Source organism: Taudactylus pleione, unplaced genomic scaffold, assembly GCF_031769625.1.
Source record: "Taudactylus pleione unplaced genomic scaffold, aTauple2 ptg000178l, whole genome shotgun sequence".
Taxonomy (NCBI): domain Eukaryota; kingdom Metazoa; phylum Chordata; class Amphibia; order Anura; family Myobatrachidae; genus Taudactylus; species Taudactylus pleione.
In genome coordinates this window covers 864,404-886,898 of record NW_028284580.1, presented here as the reverse complement: position 1 = coordinate 886,898, position 22,495 = coordinate 864,404, and the positions used below count along the sequence as shown (strand labels likewise).

General features: G+C 40.5%; 1 protein-coding gene across 1 annotated transcript in view; it reads right to left on the bottom strand.

The window, feature by feature from the left end:
* The window catches only part of LOC148520014 (ADP-ribosylation factor-like protein 3), a 44,534-nt gene that overhangs the window by 5,884 nt on the left and 16,155 nt on the right, over positions 1-22,495 (bottom strand). Inside the window, exons 4-5 of the mRNA XM_088475785.1 lie at positions 12,561-12,611; positions 4,241-4,426 (exon numbers count right to left, since the gene is read on the bottom strand). Of these exons, the coding sequence (XP_088331911.1) occupies positions 4,241-4,426; positions 12,561-12,611 (237 nt within the window). The remainder of the gene's footprint in view (positions 1-4,240; positions 4,427-12,560; positions 12,612-22,495) is intronic.

The window sequence follows — 22,495 nt, the reverse complement described above, 5'->3', positions numbered from 1 at the left end:
GTAAATGATGTGGAACAGGTAAGAGGAGGTGTAAATGATGTGGAACAGGTATGAGGAGGTGTAAATGATGTGGAACAGTTATGTGGAGGTGTAAATGATGTGGGACAGGTATGTGGAGGTGTAAATGATGTGGGACAGGTACGAGGAGGTGTAAATGATGTGGGACAGGTATGTGGAGGTGTAAATGATGTGGAACAGGTATGAGGAGGTGTAAATGATGTAGGACAGGTACGAGGAGGTATAATGATGGGAGAAGGGTTTTTGAACTTGCTGATGGCAGCTAAAAGTGTTTATTCTGACTTTTTACAAACATATAAAAACACAGAAAAATCACAATACAAGCATTTTCCTGTAACCCAAAATGCTGGAAAGACTTTCAGGGGTATTCAATATGGGAGTGAAAACTCAGTTTTTGCATTAATATCCCACCTATGACGTCATTATCGCAGGTTTTAGTTTTACACCGTATTCAATTTCAAAGACTTTTCGCAGGTTCGAAAAGTCTTTGATAAAAAACGGGGATAACTTTTCACCATTGAATAGGTGTCGAAAAAAAGTGCAGAATTGGGGTTTTAAAAAAGAACTGTGTCAAAAAAAGTTTTTTTTAAAAAATAGGGACAACCCAAAAAATTAATTTAAAAATTGGGGTGAAAAAAAAAATGGGAAAAAATTGTTTAACAATAGGGAAATAGGTTCAGGGCTATTCTGCAAGTATGCGGCAGGTGTTTTCTAGAATAGATTTATAGCGGCAGGTGCACAATTGCAGAATTTTTAAAAACTTACTTTAGGGACATCATAATTTGGTAGTACCCATTTTCATGTACCCCAAGTTTGATGGGACCACTTAAAAAAACGAAAAAAATAACCTAAGTGCTCTTCTGCAACACTTCTTCAATGTCTGGAAAAAACACCTGCTGCGGCTATTTAAATCCCCGACTTTCATTTAAAGGCTAAAACGGGGGTACCCATAGTGAACCCCATGTTTTTACAACTTTAGGGGGGTCCTACAATTTTTTTAAGGAAAATTTTGTAACTTTACGCAAATCCCACTTCGCAGGCTCCCGTCTTCGTTAGTTTCATATTGAATACGGGGATAAGCGGGCACGCGAATGATACTTTATCCTAGGTAAAAGCTCCGATATGAAACGTAAACTTCGACAGCGAAGTTTACGTTTCATATTGAATTCCCCTCTTTGACTTAGTTAAAACACTTGCTGGCTATCAGTTTTCAACCATTATTAGGAAGTTAAAAAAAACCCAGCCATTTGACACCATTTAAGAGCCTCCAGTAGTTTTGTTATGGCCACTAACAGCCTTCAAATGGTTCTGCTGGGTTGGTACAGGATGCCGGCGCTCGGGATGCCGGCGATCAGATTCCCAACGCCAGCATCCAGACGGTTAGAATACCGACACTTGTCGGTCAGTATTCTAACCCTCCCCCTACCCTAAGGCCAGTTTCACACTTACCGGTTTTGACCGGGCGGCAAAAAGATGCCCGGTTTTTTACTGGGTGTGAAAAATAGATAACAGGGAAGCAGGTGGGTCCTTTCACATGGCACAGCACGGTCGCCGTGTTATAGCCGGGAATATCCTCTGTGCAGGACGTGCCGTGTCCGTGCAGTCCCTGTGTGTGACACGGGCTTGTGCAGTAGCTGATGCTGCGCATGCCAAATAGGAAAGAAAAGAAAAACATACCTAATTTAATGAACCCCAGTGAGTTTAAATCCAGCGGTGTAAATAGTGGTACTTAGAAAAACCCAGTGACTAGCAATGCAGTGTTCTGATCCAGGGATGAGGATAATGTAATAAGGAATTAAAAGACCCCATAAGGATTTGTATTAATAATAACTAGGGACTCTTCTTCATCCATGTATGCACATTTGGCCTCAGGAAAAGAACACTAGATACCCTGCATACTGTGATTTAAAACTCGCTAGACCAACTGGGGCCAGCATAGAATCATAAAATGCAGAGCAGAAGGATGTAGCCCACACCACACGGCATTGCCTGTAACCACAACAGCAACATGACAATCATTCTGGAAAATTCCAAGGTGTGATGCCTGGGTGACATAAGCAAACGCAGGGGGGGGGGGGGGGCTTCCGTCTGCCTGGAAACCCTCCTCCCCAGCACACACCATGACCATAATTGAAATAGTAATATAATAGAGTGTTACTAGCCCTGCATGTTCTTCTCGGCATCACAAATGAAATGATTAGCACCATTTGTGGATCTTTTAAAATGTGTCTACTAGTAATAAATATACCTGTGCACCAACTAGGACATGTAGAAAACATGCACTCTTAGGGGTGCACTGCTATAGACCATCAATAGGGTTAATTATTAATATTGTATAATAATACACTATCCAGTACATAAGGAGTCCAATATGTACATATATGTCCAGGGCAGTGCTAGGTTCTTCTGCTGCACCCCCAGACTCCCGGACTTGCTCCAATGCTCTGGAATGGTGCCCACATCTGAAGAAAAACATTCAGCTCAGACAGGATGGACCTACTGCCGCATCTAATGGCTCACTGTGATCGCTGGTCCTGTATATGCTGGAATTATGCAACACAATATACTTTGTATGTAACATATTAAAGCTGGATAAGTACTAATTCTGCCCTCTTCATGGACTGGCCACACTCGCTCTAAAATCAAGCATTTGGAAACCCTCTAGAAATCCTGCGTTTACCACTGGGTGGGTTGAAGTTTTCTGGCTGGTAACATACAGAATATGCAGCATTTCAACATACCAGCAAGTGAAGGCCAAGGCCCTGATAAATGAACATTGTGCACATTCATATTCGGTATGTTTTAGAATACAATGCTTTCTAATCAGTTACTGCTGCTAGTACTGAATTTGTAATGACGCGCACAGTAATAATATTGGCTGAGTAAGAGACAGCTATCATGAAGGAAAGACAGCAATGTGTAGTCCCCTTATAGTGTTAGCCATAGCTGTGCTCACTTTATTTTATATGCTTTACTGAGAAAAGCAATATTTGGATATGCTGCAGAGAAAGAAAGACTGTAATATGTTGCCTTTTAATAATTAACAATACCAATTTCCTGTGCCGGATCCCAAAATATACTTTTCTATAGTAATAAATATAACAGCTGTCTAAAAATCATTCTATAGTTGTTTGCTGATGATTGCCATGTATCAGTCTCACACAGCAAGCCACTAATAAATAGTCTTTTATACCTCCACCAGCTTAAAACAGCAAATGTTTAAAGGTGCATACACACGTAACGATTTTTTGAACGATTTGTCGTTATCATTCAAAAAATCGTTCAGTTTCTGAGTTATAACGATGAACGATAATCGTTCAAGCACGCTCCCGTTTGTAGTTTATAGTTCATCGTCCATTTCAGACTGTCCAACATAACGATTTTCATAAAGGGAAGGAACATTTTTCGTTAATCATTGTAAAAATTGTTAATTACACTTCAAAAATTCGTTCACTTTTTCAAGGGAAAATCTACCAGATAATCGTTGGTTACAAAATCGTTACGTGTGTATTCACCTTTAGTTTAGCACATCATTTACAACATATACTGTACTTCATTTATAATACTCTGCGTATATGAATAGATGTCTCTAACAAGGTGTTTTTTCTATTTTTTCATTTATTTACTTGAATACATTAACCTGATCCTGGTAATAACAAACTCCAAGGTTGGCGGCACTCAGGTATGAAAAACAAGAAAACCCTAATAAAAGGTCTGTATCTTTCACCAGTAGCAGCACTTTCCTTGTATGTTATACCTGAGTATGTATATATATTATTATATAATTATCCCGCCAGACCTGGGGTGGGGCAGGGTGCTGAGGTGCAGGTAGGGACTTACTGCGTGCGCTGAAGGTGTGTATGATCCCAAAAAGGGGCCGTGGCCTACCGGGATGGGGCTTGGCTTTGTGACACATCCCCAATTCGTCACTCTTGGGGGCCAAGCCCTTACGGAGGTGTTGGGCTTCCCCCAAGCTCTCCCCTCACTAGGAATAGACAGATTCACCCGGAAGCTTCCGCAGGACACTGAGGCCCTTGGGTGGGGATGGCATAGGGCAGGCTGCTTTAGCGGGACGCAGCTAAAAAGTCAGGGGACATGCCCCTTTAAAATTGGTCCGGGCACGACGCCCCGCTAAAACAGCATATATATATATATATATATATATATATATATATATATGTGCAAAAGCTGATAGTTTGGGGCCTCAGTAATATTGCATTACCTGGATCCCTTCTCCTGAGAGTGCAGAGCAGGCTTGTATCTGCCACGTGCGGTCTCGGTAAGTGTGCAGGTTCAGCCCAGTAGCAATGTCTGAAGCAGGGGCGGCAGTGAGCAAGTCTTGCTTATTGGCAAACACCAGCAGAGGGACACCAAGTAGACCGTCCTCTTCTATCAGCTCTGCCAGCTCCTGAAAACAAGATCTGGTCATAATCAAGGCCAACATTCTTATTAAAATGTTCCCAGAACTAATCAATGGTAATGGCCCATGCATGGTGAAATTATTCCAGATGAAAATTATGAAAGCATGAAGTTGTGATTATTTCTCTTGTTATGTGATCACTATATGCAGACCAGGGGAATCATCAGGCTACTGCTTTGCAATGTGGACATAGAGCAGTTACATAGACTTTTTGTGCATCATCCTTGAGTCTTGCATAGTGAAGTGCTGATAGACACAGGTCATCAGTGTTTCAGTACAAAAGTATGTTAAATAGTGTAAAATTAACATAGGGTGAACTGCAAACCAGAGCAAATTGCAAAAATACAGCTGTTCTCTGCTTGTGATAAGTGTGCTGCAGGTATTTTATTCTCTTAGTCAAATTTACATTTTAAAATAAAATCTTTAAACATATAAACTACCCATTGCCTTATTGCAATAGTCCTCTATAGAGCAGGTTACACTGTTTCAGTTACTGAATATCAAAACTTTTTTCTCCTTGAAGTTAAGGAATAGTCAACCAATCATGATCCAACATTTAACACGAAAAAACAAAAAGTTTAATGACCTTACCACTTCATATGTACATTAATGATGGTGACTGGCACACATTGGCAAAGTTTACTGCGTGTGGCAAATGACAGATTTCAAAGGTGGTGTACTTTTTTTTTATGTGATTGTATATTAAATCTTGTGGATTATAGGTCCAGGGTTGGAATGGCCCACAGAGGAAATCCCCGTTGGGCCCTACTCCCTCCTCTAGGTGTCATGTTCTAGACTGTGCACTGAATTGTACATTGTTACAATATTAGAGGGTCAGTTACCTGCTGGAGCAGAACCACTGATATACATCGGTACTTGGTTTGCATCTATTTAAACCACACCAAGATTTGCCTAATGATTAGGCAAGCAACTGTTGTGGCTGGTCACTCCCCCTCTAGTGGTTGACCACACCCCATAAGCATGGGCCTCTATCACTGCATTCCCTTGGTAAGCCCTTTATGCCCCAGTCTGACCCTGTACAGTTGTATCCTTTAATGACAGCAGTTAGGTGGTGCTTCTCTATACTCTATCACTCTGTTTGGGAAAACCAGCATTTGTATTAGCTTGCTCTCTCCTAGCTAACACAAATCATCTGCCAATAGCAAGATAATGGTTTCATACAAAGGCATTACCAGTGATGTTGCAGCAGTCATACGGTATCTAACATGCCTTGATTTACAGTTATGCTGCCCATCCACTAGCAGACCATAGAAACGACAGCACGATTACGCCTAATATTGATTGAAAATGGTTAGGGTAGGTATAAAATCCCACACATGGATGATCCCTATACACCTTGAGGAAGGACCTGAGGGGTTCGAAACGCGTTGGTGGTAAGGGATTCTCCATTCGGTGGGCCATAAGATTTTTGATTGTTAGTGTTTCACTCATTCCGGGTGAGTGGGATTACAATTTTTTATGTAACCACCCTTTTTTGGAAGGCCCATCTGTTTATATTGGACCATTTTTTTATGTTGATTTTTATGCTGCTTTGTTTGGAGAATAAAAATATTTTTAACCAAGAATTTTGAACATCTGCACTTTATGGAGTGATGCTATATGAACTTGATGTTTATTGGAATATGTTGGTATGGTATTGCTGATTGAATACCCAGAAGGATAAACCCGCTGAGACGACCCACTGGGATATATAAAGATACCTTTTGTGGAACATCTAAACCTGAATTCAGGTGAGTTTATTCCCTAAAGGGTGATACCCACACGTAATACCCTTAAATTTAGATTGAGGAGGAAATATGAAAGATACCTTTTGATGAATGCATCTCACCTAGGATAGGTGAGTTACTCACTAGCTCATCTCGATCATACCTATAATACATGGGATTTATACACAGACTGTGTTTTTGTTTCTCTTCTTTTTATTGAGAGGAAGATTCCATAGTACGTCGGGAACCAAAAGAGAGAGACAGCGCCCTGTGGACCATTCATTTGTGTTGTTTATATGTATCAAGGTGTAGTGCGCCTCAGAGTGGACTAGGGCTGCAGTCCAGGAGCGCAGGCTGTTGTGGTGATATTTTTTTGTACCATTTATGTAATTTGCACTAATTACCTACTGCCAGCTGCTCCAAAATGTTCTCGCACAGAGGACAGAGGATGTCCTGTAATAATGAAGTTTTTAAAGATGATAACCATAATAATGTAATAGATGAGGATCTTGAAAGTGCTATGTATAAATTGGAAAAAGCATTGTTAAAAGAAAGCAATATCTGGTGGGAATTAACTACATTAGAGAAGTATTGTATGGAGAAATTGATACCTAGGGGGTTAAGGATTGACAAAGTGCCATCCTTTGATAATGAATCAGAAGAATTTATATCTGCCTGGTTTAGAATTTTGGATTCTTGTTCTCTTAAACTCATGGAGCTGATCATTAATCATAAAAAGAAAGAACTAATAAAGCTAGAGGAAGACATAGAAATATACAAAACTCTGGTCAATCCCTATACTAAATCACAAAATTATAAAGATTTAGAGGAAATTAGCATACGGAGAATAGAAAGAAATGAGAAAGAGTTAAAAGCTAAAAAGAAGCGAAAATATTTAAGGGATAAAAATGATTACAAATTAGGAAAAGAACATATGATTACTAAAAAAGAAAAACGAGTAACAGAAAAAATAAGAGAATCAGCAATTGAACATAGGAAACATAGAAATAGTAATAACGCATATGGGGTGGTCACTCCCGAACCAAGATATGCACCAGAGTATAGAGAATCTGAAGACTTTGGGTTTCGGAGACGAACCCCAACTCCAAGAATAAATATGCCCAAGAGAGAAACATATCTCCCTAGAACATCGAGAGTAGCAATTAGGGACACACACAGAGAAGGAATTTCAACAAATTATTCAAGGAAAAATCCTCCCTTAAACAGTAGGGGACCTATTGGAAGAAAAACTGATTACAACTGGGAGAGGAATAATTGGAGAGGAGGAAATAGATATAATGTTTTGGAAAGGGAGGAGCATTTTTTAGGACAGGACCGACCACTCCACTTCCCGGTGTGAAAAAAAGATCAAGAGGTAAAAGGGCGGGTACTAGATCTAAAACGAACTACAGACAGAGGTTAAGACAAAAAAATTCTCAAGATAAACCATTAGATGTCCCAGTAGGGGAAATCACCACAGCAAAGGAAACTACTCAAAAGACTAGTATTTATAACTTAAGTAGTTATGAATTAAATGAATATGAACAGTCCATATTAGAAAGAGGTCTTAAATTTGCCCCTTCCAGTCGCATGAATGACTTTACGGTCTTTGTGGATTTACAAAAATTTATTAGAAGACTGACTCTGAAAAGGTTCTTTAGTGAAAATCCGATGCCAGATAGTGATGGGGATACATACTCAGTTTTTAAGAGAAAATCTACCTTTTATCCTACTCACAAAAAGGGTTGTTTTATTGACACTTTTGAACGGCTGGTGAGAGACGATTTAGAAAGAATAAATCTTAAACCAATAAAGAATAATCTATCAAAAGAGGAAAGAATGGCTATTAGAACTTTAAAGGAGAACAAGCAAATTGTTATAAAACCTGCTGATAAGGGGGGGAGTGTGGTGATTCTAAATATAGAGGATTATAATGCTGAGATTATTCACCAACTATCAGATGTGACTACATATAAGAAATTGAGAGGGAACCCTACGGAGGCCATTTCAACTAAATTGAATACTTTTTTGGCATTATATACTTCTAAATCAATTATTACAGAGGTGATTAAAGATTATATACAAGTAGAACATCCTTCTATCCCAGTTATTTACGTATTGCCAAAAATACATAAAAATAGAGAAAAACCTCCCGGCCGGCCCATAGTAGCGGGCACTAATTCAGTATTATCTAAACTCCCATTATTTAGATTCATTGCTACAACCTCTAGTTCACGAAACTACATCCTACCTTAAAGACACTATTTCCATAATCAAAACATCAGCAGAAGTTGAATGGAAGGAAGGCTATCAATTAGTGATGGCGGACGTCACGTCTTTATATACAATTATTAACCATCAGTTAGGATTGGAAGCAATTAAATTTTTTCTAGATAAAAAGGACGTATCCGAGAATTATAAAAAATTTGTTCTAGAAGGAATCATGATGATTCTAAAAAATATTTTTTTTTGGTTTGAGGACTCATTTTATTTGCAAATGACAGGTACAGCTATGGGCACCAGACTGGCTCCGAGTTATGCCAATTTATTTATGGCATTGTGGGAGGAATTTTTTGTTTGGAGTGGACATCAATTCGGATCCAGTCTGGTGCTCTGGCGTCGTTATATTGACGACATTATTTTTATTTGGAGTGGAGACCAAACTTCTCTGGACTATTTTTGTCAACACTTGAATTGCAATGTGTACAATATAGTTCTGACTTTTAAAATCAGTTTCAACACAGTGGATTTTTTATATCTAACCGTTTATGTAGAGGAATGCTGTATCAAGACAAAGAATTTTATTTAATCAACTGATTGTAATTCTTTTATTGAATACAACAGTAACCACCATTTTAACTGGCTTAAGAGTATCCCCAATAGTCAGTTCCAAAGGATCAGATGGAACTGTACTGAAGATACTGTATACGAGGAACAAGCTACACTCCTGAAAAACCAACTTCAACAAAAAGGATACAATATGGAGTTGGTAGAAGAAGCTAAAGAGAAGGGAACTAAAATGGATAGATTAAAAGCACTATCTAAAACGAATGAGGTAACAAATTTGGGAAAAAAAAGGAAAATCCCATTTGTTACGCAGTTCCATAGTGACTTCAAACTATTGGAGAAGGTTATTAAAAAGCATTGGGGAGTACTCACTCATGATCCGTTACTACAGGACCATATAGATATTCACCCTGAATTTGTTTATCGCAAAGCACGTAATCTTAAAAACAATATAGTTAGGAGTGTTATCAATACCCCAGAAATAGGTGGTAATGTATTGTCTAAAGGGTTTTTTAGATGCGGTAGTTGCAGTTTATGTAAACTGTGTAAAAGTAAAGAAACCAAATTTACTCATTTTAAATCTACTCACACAGGCAGAACTTTTAAAATTGATCAGTTTATTACGTGTGGCAGTAAATATTGTATTTATGTGTTGGAATGTTCCTGTGGCTACCAGTATGTTGGGAAGACCACACGTATGTTGAAGGAGCGACTTGCTGAACATGCTAGAAATATCAAAAAAGGCCTCCTAACACATAATGTTTCTGCCCACTTTAAGCTGATTCATCAATGTGATATAAATCACTTAGTCTCTTTTTGTGGGATTAAAACGATTAAAGCCAATTGGAGGGTTAATGACAGAGAGATTAGATTAGCCAAAACTGAGATGGAAATGATCTATTCCCTCAAATCGTTGGCATCTACAGGTTTGAATGTAGATTTTGAGACCAAATGGTTTCTGTAGTTTGATATATGGAGTTTTATATGTGTAATTTTGGATGATGAAATTAATATTTATTTTTATGTTTTTAAATATTACTAGTATTATTTATGTTATTGATATATTTTATTTTTTTGCATGTATACCACAACATATTTTAAATGGAGAAATGGATTGCTGAACGGAATCCTTTATTTACGAAAAATTGCGAAAGTCCAGGATTTGGTCTAACCCAAAATGGCCACCGGAACAACTATCCAAGTCCTGGTCTCCAGTTACATGTGACCATTTCCGGAAGTCTAAAGTTCGTTACATCCGGTCATCCGGGCATTAAGAACCTCCGTATACGCTGATGATGACCACTTCCGGGAGTCTTCTAACTTGTCGCACGTGGTAATTGAAGGACTAGGAACTTCCGACTGTGTTGGGGAACTTTCATTTGTAGCGAAAGGGGAAACGTTATGCATGTACAACAGGTCATTTCCGGTGGGACACGTGGGAGTACATGTCTCGCCGATGACATCATTATGGTATCCCATTCTGGCTAACGCAGAAATGCGGGCCGGAATCGATTATGGACTTTAAAATCCTATGTTATTAAATTGTATTTTAATGGTGGTAGTATGTTTACTGTGGGGATTCCATCGTTGTGAGATCAGTATTGACATCTCTGATATATATATTTGGGGATTATACATGAATAGGAGCTAACTGTTTGATCCGGGTTTTGCAACAATTTTCGATAGGCTCCGCCTAATATTGATTGAAAATGGTTAGGGTAGGTATAAAATCCCACACATGGATGATCCCTATACACCTTGAGGAAGGACCTGAGGGGTTCGAAACGCGTTGGTGGTAAGGGATTCTCCATTCGGTGGGCCATAAGATTTTTGATTGTTGGTGTTTCATTCATTCCGGGTGAGTGGGATTACATTTTTTTATGTAACCACACTTTTTTGGAAGGCCCATCTGTTTATATTGGACCATTTTTTTATGTTGATTTTTATGCTGCTTTGTTTGGAGAATAAAAATATTTTTAACCAAGAATTTTGAACATCTGCACTTTATGGAGTGATGCTATATGAACTTGATGTTTATTGGAATATGTTGGTATGGTATTGCTGATTGAATACCCAGAGGGATAAACCCGCTGAGACGACCCACTGGGATATATAAAGATACCTTTTGTGGAACATCTAAACCTGAATTCAGTTGAGTTTATTCCCTAAAGGGTGATACCCACACGTAATACCCTTAAATTTAGATTGAGGAGGAAATATGAAAGATACCTTTTGATGAATGCATCTCACTTAGGATAGGTGAGTTACTCACTAGCTCATCTCGATCATACCTATAATACATGGGATTTATACACAGACTGTGTTTTTGTTTCTCTTCTTTTTATTGAGAGGAAGATTCCATAGTACGTCGGGAACCAAAAGAGAGAGACAGCGCCCTGTGGACCATTCATTTGTGTTGTTTATATGTATCAAGGTGTAGTGCGCCTCAGAGTGGACTAGGGCTGCAGTCCAGGAGCGCAGGCTGTTGTGGTGATATTTTTTTGTACCGATTACGACATTGTAAACGTGCAGTCGTTTCTATGTCTGTGATAAGCCTACACTGAGCGAGCAGTCTTTCAGTGCAGGCTCATCAATCATCTGGCAACATGCTGAACCTGACATTATCGTCATGTTGACCAGCATGTTTGCACGATGATAGATGTCTAAACGACCAGTGGGCACGCGCATCGCTGGTCGTTTTAGAAATTTTTGCAAACGATTTGCAGACGATTGAATGATCGATATTGTTCAACTTAATCGTCTAGTGGATGGGCAGCATTAAGCTTTTTGTCTTTCATCATAGTTACTGTAAACTGCAACAGTTCAATTACACTTTTTAGTGATGGATTGGGAATAAAGTACTAATTTAAATTGTACTTTAACAAAAGGGCATTGACAGTCAGGTCTAAGACTGAACAATGTACTTTACTTTCATTATTCATTGATCAAAATTTAAATTGATGTAATTGTCCTTTAAAAGGGCGTATTTTTATGCTGTTTACTGAAATATATTGCTGATATGACGAAGAGTAAGTCAACTATCAGAGCAACAATGAATCATAGAAATATTCTAATGATGGACCTGAGGTTATTAAAAATGTATTCGGATGTCGCAAGCCAATTTCATAAAATATTGAACTGCAGTCTAGCCAAACACTGCACCCTGGAACATTACTTCACATAATCTGTAGATAGAAGTGATCACAGAGTTTTATGTGCTGGAGTCTGCAGTAAGAACAGCATTCTTTGGCAGAATTTGTACAATCTTGTATGATTCCCAAATTATGGATACATGAGAAAATACACAAATGTTCCCTTGGTCAGTTGTCAGTATTTCTATACTGAATCTCCTGTGGTCATTTAAACTGTATAGTAAATACATGACAGCTTGGCAGATTTGAGTTTGCTCCAACCTGTCCAGTCAGGTTTTGGGGAGAAAAAATAGGCTTTTATTTTTTTTCTCCGAGAATCATAGATTAGCTGACAAATTGCAAGTACCGGTATGATCATGATTGTTGAAAGAATTGTTAATGTCAGACTGCACACAATTTATTACTTTACAGAATCCAACAAGCGTTTTTGCATTTGTGAATGTAGTTCAGTCATACCTGCCCGGTTTCTTCAAATCGTTTACGGTCTGAGCTGTCCACTACATAGATCTGCAACAAAAGAAATAAACATATGTTGAGGCATCAGTTTACAAAAACTGATCCTAGGGCCAGATTAACAATGGAGCAGATGGCACTACAGCTCCAGGCCTCCACATAAAAATATTCCGATCATCACGACAGCATGATAATGACCAGCCGCCCAGCTGGCCACATGGTGGGCCTTAAATAAGTATTAAAATTTTATTTCTATTTTCCTTACAAAATGATGCAATTTTTCTATTGTTACGTATTTAGGGAATCATTGGGGCTGATAGTGAAGGGGTTGTACTCTCCCACATGGCACTGGCCACACCTGCACAGCACTGGTCACAGCTCCTCCACTTTTCACCATAGGCCCTTGATCAATACTGTGTGTTCCTTAATCGAACCCTGGTTGAACCGACTGCAAAATCATCCCAATATTGCTCACTGTTCTTATAGTAATGAAATGATGATGTCAGGATCTGTGATTTGTTTTTTGCTTCCGAAGCAGGGACCAAGGTATGATTAGAGGTATGGAAAAAAACGGGAGGTCTGGGTAGGTTTATCTTCATAAAATAGGAATTTACTAGAAACAGAATACAATTTAAATATATAGCCAGGGCCAGCTCCAGGTATGTTCGGGGCTGTGTGGTCGCGCAGGTGCGCCGGTGTCCGGCAGTAGGATAGCCCCGCCCTCCTCCCTGACAGTAGTAGTGTAAAATGTAAGCACAGGGGGAGGGCGCAGTGTGGGAAGGGGCGGGGGGAACACGGGACGACGCAGGGTGCCGAGACACCTAGCGCCGGACCTGTATATGGCAATGATCTTTGATTTCCAGCAGGTTTGGCAGGCAAGACTTAGGCAGGGTACAAATCAGGCAATATATTGGATATAACGCTCAGTGTGTACACTCAATTCTGCATTCACGTGCGTCGCTGTCTATGTGCTGCACATCAGGTGGGATGAAGTCGCTGACGACAGCATGCAGAATGTGAAGAACATGCATTTTCTGATTAGTATATCGTGAAATAAAATTAATCCTCAATACTACTGTAGGTTCATATTGCTAGCTGTTCCTTATAATTTAATGGTTATTGCATGGTTACTAGTTTTAATCTTAGGGTGATAGTCAATTAGCTTCTAACTGCTAATTACTGCTCGCATCTCCACAGCCTGTAGACATATCCCACGTAACCGCCACAAGCCATTCCAGTGGCTTATTACTGCTTATTTCATTTTCCCCTTAGTCCCTTCATTTTCCTTTATCTCGTCTCCACTCCTTTAGTTGTCTCTTTATTAATTGTTCCCATCTCTTACTACACAGCCCCTATATCCTGCATTTCCTCATACACAGTTACACTGCATCACCTTTTCTCTACTGTTTACTTAATTTCCTCTACTTTTCTCACATTCTTTTCCATAAAAAATTTAGGATCGGAGCAAAAGTAAGAAAAATAAAAAAGAGCTCACCCTTTCACAAGCTGCACATTACTTTGCTTATAAACCAAAATGTGTTATATACAAAGACGTTTCTCGGGGCATGGCCTAGTGGCAATCGGGAGCAGACGTGTCCCTTTGCGCTCCCTCATCCAGGCCCTTAATGAGGGTGCCGGACTGTAGATAGACAGTAATTAGTTAGACAATGTCTAGATCGACCCCAGTTGTTAGACAGTTAATAGATCGACAGGTACAAAAGGTCGACACACTAAATGTCGACATGTAAGAAGATCGACAGGTACAAATGGTCGACAGGGTCAAAAGGTCGACATGAAAATGGTCGACCAAAAATGATCAACATTTTTTATAGTTTTTTTAGGTTTAGGGTTAGGCACTTAAGATGAGCCAGTGTCCAACATCATTCCCTACCATCCAAGTGGGCATGGAGGGGGAGTAAATCCATGTGGCGAGCGAAGCGAGCCACCGTGCCCGCAGCGTGGCGAGCGAAGCGTGCCCGCAAGGGGCCGAATGGTATTTCCGCAAAAAAACATAAAAAAAATGTGGCAACCATTTTTGTGTCGACCTTTTCCATGTCGACCTTTTGACCATGTCGACCATTTGTACCTGTCGACCTTCTTACATGTCGACCTTTAGTGTGTCGACCTTTTGTACCTGTCGATCTATTGACTGTCTAACAACTGGGGTAGATCTAGACATTGTCTAACTAATTTTTGTCTATCTCTTATATCACATCCCTTATTGAACCTGTCTTAGGGACCTGTCCTACTGTCTGCCGGTTCTCTTGGGAGCCTTACAGACCCTGAAGCTACCAGGGTTCTGTCCACTGGATCGCGGCGCTCCCGAACGGCTCACGCAACCTGGTTCTCGGCTTGGAGCCGCAGTGTTTTCTCCCGGGGACCTCGTTTCTGCTGCTCCTCTTGCTTGTGACCTGCTGGGGAGAACTGTGAAAGCCTCTTCCTATGGAGGCCTGGTGCTGGGTAAGCGCTGGCAGCCATCTTTAATCTTCTGCAGCCTCACAAAGGGCAGTACTACAACATCCATCCCTTAGCCTTCTCAAGTGTGATTTTGCGTAAAAGGATTTTCCAACTATATAGAGCACCATCTACCATTTTTTTTGGACACTTTTGTGAAAGTTATTAGTTCCTTCTTTGGGACTTCAATTATGCTTCTAAAGATATAGCTGAGAAATACTGTTTACTCCCCTCCTGTGCAGAACTGATGATGTGACCCCTTCTATGCAGGAGTGCTCTGCTTCAATATCTCTTTTCATCTAGATAATACAAAAAAAATTCACGTGTTTAATCCACTGAAAATATTGTACTTTGTTTCTGTCCTGTATTGGAGCACCATCTTGTGTCTATTGCCTGAAACTGCATCACAAAAACTAAGAAAGTAACTGGTAATTCCAGGGATGTGGTGACCCTCATCTCAATGATGTATATGTGACCGTTGCGTCTGCCATGGTTGCCTAATAATTGGCCTCCGGGGGTCGGTGCTCATTTGCAGTCCCTCTATATGACATCTTGATAACAATATACTCCTTCGACACCCTCATATCACGCTTATTGATCAGATTCTTTATGACATGGGCAAATCCGAGAAGTCTGCACACAAAAAAGACAATCCTCGTCCCAGAAGCGAAACATCACAAACAGATTTGAGGCCTTTCTCCTACCTACTCCTTCCAATCAAGTCTCCACCCTCGACACATCTGATTCTTCTCCTGCTCCATCCAATCCCCCAAGCCCTTCTTCAATGGAAGACCTGTCCTTACAATCATCTTCCAAACTATGTAGTTAGATTAAAGAAATTCTAACCTATATCAAAACTTTTCCAACCAAACAAGATCTTCAAAATACTATTAGACAAGAGATGGCGACTGTTAAACACGTTCTCTCCCTACTCTCAGAACACCTTATGACTGTAGCAGACTGCAACTTTGTCTAAACTAACAAACATTAAATATCTCCAGTCTACCGAATTGTAATCTCTGAAAGCCAGAATAGATGACCTTGACAACCAAGGGAGATGGAAAAATGTCTGCATCAGAGGCCTGTGAGGTTCTTGTTTTGTTGTGGGCCCGGGGTGGTAACAGGAGCAGACACTGAAGCAGATTTAAAAATAAACGTGGAGTTTTTAATGAGTGGCTTAACAGACATGAATGTGGTAAAACAGAAAGTCCGGGTATAGCACTAAAGTGCACTTGGGAACTGTAGTGAGGCAATGGGAAAAAGTCCAGGTAGAGAAACAGAAGGCAGTCCAGTAATCCAGGTCTTGTGAGGCTGAAATGATTTGTGGCTGAAGAAATAATGTCCAGAGGAAGGTGCAAGTGGAGGCAAGGTGCAGGGTAACAGCTGACACAGATACTAAGGCAATGGGGAAGGCAAAAGGAGGAGGCACCGGGAGAAGGCAGTGGAAGTCCAGCAGGGTAAGGAGCAGGTTAGGCGAAGCAGGCTTAGGCAGAGATCCAATTGGCAGACGGACAAGCTCAGGAACTCTCTCTCAGCTTGCGCTGAGAAACACGTTGCACTGGCAATGCAAGGGAGCTCTGAACTCCCTTTTATACCCAGTGCCCAGTCGTGAGTGGTCAGAGAATGAGCATGTGACACACCAGGATTGGGGAACTAGGTCACATGGCCAAAAGCAAAATGGTGGCGCCCATGCCGGAGCAGAATGGAAACACCGCCAGGCCTACCCAGCACAGAGTGACAATATGCCCAGTAAAAGAAAAGGAATAGAGTCCGCACAAGTGTGTTATAGTAAATCAGTTTTGATTATAAATTAATTAGAAAACCAAAATTCAAGTCTATCGCAAATTTTATTGTTGTATATAAATTATAATGTGTTTGAAAACACCTTTTATCGATGACTTATTATTGGTGGTGCACCCAAAAAAATTTGTGCTATACACATAAGACAGAGGGCAGATTTTACAAAGGGGCAAAAACTAGAAAAAGACAAATAAGTCTTTTTGGGGCACTCTTGAAACGATTCTAGATCATGTGATTAGAGTAGTATGAATAAGGTTAAAATTAGACTTTTATTAATTACCTTAGCTAAAATAAAATTCCAATCTTTATCTTTTTTCTTTCTTTTTGTGGATTGGAATTTTATTTTAGCTAAGGTAATTAATAAAAGTCTAATTTTAACCTTATTCATACTACTGTCTTTTTCTAGTTTTTGCCCCTTTGCAAAATCTGCCCTCTGTCTTATGACAATATGCCCACACAGGACCACGCACAGCCAATGCTCCCCACCAGGAACCAGCACCACCACCAGACGCCTCCCGGCATAACATCCGCACAGGTAACACCAGCCGACCACCATGCCGAGAAACCCTGGTCGTAACAAGGCCTACCTGAGGAGATCTAACATTCTAATCTAATTGATGCTCTGACGAAGATCTTCAACAAAATTCTTGGTAATAATCTTTGATGGGGCTCACAGGGCTCTGCGCCATTGTGGTCCCTCCTCCGACAGACTGAGGGACGTCATTTGTAGACTCCACTACTTTTCTCAAAAAGAAGAGATAATGCGGAAAGTTAGGTAATTAGATGGTGTGGACTTCAACGGCGATACTATCCATATCTACCAGGATCTGTCTTGGCATACATTGCAATTGCATAGAGCCTTATGACCACTGACAGAGGAGTTACGTAAACGCCAATTGAAATAACGTTGTGGCTTCCCGTTCCACCTACAAGTGACTTTTTCTGGCAAAACATATTCCTTTCACTCTCCGACTGACCTCTCTTCCTTCTGCTCTTCTTTGGGACTCCCCTCTTTTGAAACACCTGATTGAAAGGCTCAGTTAGATCTACCCGCTGCTTCAGGAAAGCCTACTTCGTGGCAAACAATCCATCGCTCAAGGCGGCGACCAAGAAGTTCTCCTGACCTTCTGGAGTTGGATGACACTTGAAATCTGGGTTTTTGTCTACTGCCATCACCCACACAAACTCTTTCTCTGCTGGTTTTTCTACTTTGATGATCGTTTCTGTTTCTGAGGACATGAGTTATTTACATGATTATTCTGTGTTCAAATGTTTTTTTTATATATTCTTATACAAGGCTTTATTCGCTGTTTTGTTTATTGTTCCACATATTTCATTAGTTTTATACTTTGGAACTAGGATGTCATCGTATAGATGTTATTTCTTTCACTATTTAGGCTTTGTCTGACACCGACCTCCCATGTCCCCCAACCTGTATTGTACATTTCTATCCAATGAGATGTTGGATCATGATTCATGCTCCATGGTCTTAGTCGCGGGATTTTCATTGTTGTATTTCCTTTCCATAATGTTTTTTAAAAATAGATGTTTTCTTTTTTTTTTTTCCTTTTCTCCTCTTTTTTTCCCTTTCTCCATTGTTTTAGGGTTCGTCAAATATTATTTTTCTATTATATCTGATGACTCCACTCACTAAACATTATCTCCTCTATTAATGGCCATGGCTTAAATGTCCCTGAAAAAACATATATAATGCTACGCTCCTTGTGGGCTAGTAGGGTGGACGTAGCTATGATCCAAGAAACTTTAAATCTGGTCCACAAACTCCATCCCTTCGTGATAGGTGTTTCCCTACTGTTTTTTATTATAATAATCCAGAGGGTAAATCCAAAGGGGTGGCGATCCTTTTTTCACGTACTTCCTGTCTCTGATATTAAAGTCTTGATTCCGGGTAGACTCCTCCTGATTTCCTGTCAGCTATTCAACCAGTCCTTTACGTTCATTAATATGTACTGTATGCTCCTAACCCGCCCAACTCACTTTCCTTAAATCTGCATTAGATCATATTGAACCCCTAGTACAGGGTATTACAGTTTTAGGAGATCTCAACTGGACTTTAGACCCTCTACTTGATATTTCCACTAACTCTCCTAATTTTTCAGCAGCCAAATATCGTCAGGTTCTACAGGCATTTCCTGAACACCAGTTGGCCGACTCTTGAAGAACCTTACACCCGTCAACCCGCTATTATACATTCTACTCCCTCCCCCACAAAACTTACTCCCGCTTATATTATCTTTTTCTGAGCCATAGGCATCTGCACATGCTCACTGAAGCCACTATAGGACCAGTTACTTGGTCGGACCATGCTCCTATTTTTCTGACATTGGTCCTCCCACACCTTTCTCCCAGAAAGTGGACTTGGTGGCTAAATGAGTCTCTTCTCCAAGACGCTTATTGCAAGGCTGAGATTGATGCAGCTTTCACAGATTATTTGGCCTATAATAACACCCCAGGTTTGTCCCAGATTACTGTCTGGGAAGTACATAAGTGTGAACTTTGCGGCAAATTTATTCAATTGGGATCCTACATTAAAAAGCAAAGGTCTGCACACATTTCTGCTCTACTTCAACAGATTAAACTTCTTGAGACGTCACATAAATCGTCCATGTCTGGTAGGACTTAAAACTGACAGAGACATGTGCTACACTCAACAAACTTCTTTCTGATAATATAAAACTATCACTGAGGAAGTGTAAAAGTCGCTTCTACCAATGGGGCAACAAACCAGGGAAACTTCTAGCCCGAGCCCTGAGAGCTCAGCGAGCATCTGAGTTTATAAGCTCAATCAAGGATAGCTCAAGTTGTGTTCATTCACAAACTTCCAAAATTGCCTCTTGTTTTCAGCTGGGTCCATTCCTCCTCCTTCCTCGCAAAATGTGCTTGACTATCTGTCCTCTGTATCCTTCCCTACTATTTCCCCAGTGGATATAGACACTTTGGAACTGGCTATATCTTCCTCTACATCAGGTAAACGTCCTAGCCCTGATGGCTTTACTATAGCCTATTATAAAGCCTTTAAAGATAAACTGGCTCCTATGTTACTTCAGGCCTTTATTGCCATTACTGCAGACTCATATTTCTAAGCAGTCTTTGGAGGCTCATATTTCGGTTATACCCAAACTAGGTAAGGACCTATTCCTGTGTCCGAGCTGCAGACCCATTTCACTGCTCAACGTTGATCTTAAACTACAGTGCATCTGGAAAGTATTCACAACGCTTCACTTTTTCCACATTTTGTTATGTTACAGCCTTATTCCAAAATGGAATAAATTCATTTTTGTCCTCAAAATTCTACACACAATACTCCATAATGACAACGTGTAAAAAGTTTTTTTGAGATTTTTGCAAATTTAATAAAAAAAAAAAAACACTAAGAGATCACATGTACATAAGTATTTACGGCCTTTGCTATGGAGCTCAAAATTGAGCTCAGGTGCATCCTGTTTCCACTGATCATCCTTGAGATGTTCCAACAGCTTAATTGGAGTCCACCTGTGGTAAAATCAGTTGGTTGGACATGATTTTGAAAGGCATACACGTGTCTATATAAGGTCCCACACTTGACAGTGCATGTCAGAGCACAAACCAAGCATGAAGTCCAAGGAATTCTCTGTAGACCTCCGAGACAGGATTGTCTCGAGGCACAAATCTCGGGAAGGGTACAGAAAAATATCTGCTGCTTTGAAGGTCCCAATGAGCACAGTGGCCTCCATCATCCATAAATGGAAGACGTTCGGAACCCCCAGGACTCTTCCTAGAGTTGGCCGGCTGTCTAAACTGAGTGATCTGAGGAGAAGGGCCCTAGTCAGGGAGGTGACCAAGAACCCGATAGTCACTCTGTCAGAGCTACAGCATTCCTCTGTGGAGAGAGTAGAACCTTCCCGAAGGACAACCATCTCTGCAGCAATCTACCAATCAGGCCTGTATGGTAGAGTGGCCAGACGGAAGCCACTACATAGTAAAAAGCACATGGCAGCCCGCCTTGAGTTTGCCAAAATACACCTGATGAGACATGATCAGACCATAATGAGACAAAGATTGAAGTCTTTGGTGTGAATGCCAGGCGTTATGTTTGGAAGAAACCAGGCACCGCTCATCACCAGGCCAATACCATCCCTACAGTGAAGCAAGGTGGTGGAAGCATCATGCTGTGGGGATGTTTTTCAGTGGCAGGAACTGGGAGACTAGTCAGGATAGAGGGAAAGATGAATGCAGCAATGTACAGAGACATCCTGGATTAAAAACCTGCTCCAGAGCGCTCTTGACCTCAGACTGAGGCGACAGTTCATCTTTCAGCAGGACAACGACCCTAAGCACACAGCCAAGATATCAAAGGAGTGGCTTCAGGACAACTCTGTGAATGTCCTTGAGTGGCCCAGCCAGAGCCCAGACTTGATTATATTGAACATCTCTGGAGAGATCTGAAAATGGCTGTGCACCGACGCTTCCCATCCAACCTGATGGAGCTTGAGAGGTGCTGCAAAGAGGAATGAGCGAAACTGCCCAAAGATAGGTGTGCCAAGCTTGTGGCATCATATTCAGAAAGACTTGAGGCTGTAAATGCTGCCAAAGGTGCATCAACAAAGTATTGAGCAAAGGCTGTGAATACTTATGTGCATGTGATTTCTTAGTTTTTTTTTTTTTATTAAATTTGCAAAAATTGCTAAAAATTTTTTACACATTGTCATTATGGGGTATTGTGTGTAGAATTTTGAGGGTAAAAAATAATTAATTCCATTTTGGAATAAGGCTGTAACATAACAAAATGTGGTAAAGGTGAAGCGTTGTGAATACTTTACGGATGCACTGTATATGGTAAAATTATAGCTAATAGGCTACATTCCCTTCTAGCTCAACTGATCCACAATGATCAAGTAGGCTTTCCCCGGGGCCGAGAAGCCAGCGATTATACAACTAAGGTCCTTAATCTGATACATCTAGCGTTGCAGGCAAATATACCCACTATACCCTTGTCTACTGACGCTGAAAATGCGCTTGACAGGATAAGTTGGGCATTTATGCGGTCTGTGCTTGGACACATGGGATTGGGTCCTCTTGCTTTACATAGGATTCTAGCCCTTTATGCATTTCCGTCGGCTAAGGTGAGGGTTAATGGCACTTTGTTGGAGTCCTTTTCTATTAGCAATGGTACTCGTCAGGATTGTCACTGTCTCCTTTAATTTTTGTATTTTGTATGGAAGCCCCGGCGAGGTCCATTAGCACTAACCACATATCTCTGGCATTCAAGTTGGAGCTGTAGACTACAAACTTGCATTATTTGCTGACGATTTGTTAGCCATTGTTTCTCACCCAGTGACGTCACTGCCTCATTTGGGAGACTGTCTAATTTTAAGATTAACGTCTCCAAATCTTCCACTTGGAATATTTCCTTAGGGCTTTCCCTATCTGACTCAGAATGGCAAACTATTTTTCTAAAGGCTCACTTGAGCTCTATTTGCACCACAATTAAAGAAACTCAGTATAAGATTTTAATGCGATTGTATACACTCCATACATGTTGGAGAGGTCTCTCTGCCCCAGGGTCTTTGAGACATATTTGGTGGTATTGCCCCTGTATCGCAACAAATTTTGGGTGTTCCTACCAGTCCTGCATTTTGGTTACTCAATCACGCTCACATCCCATTGGCCGAATACAAGAAATC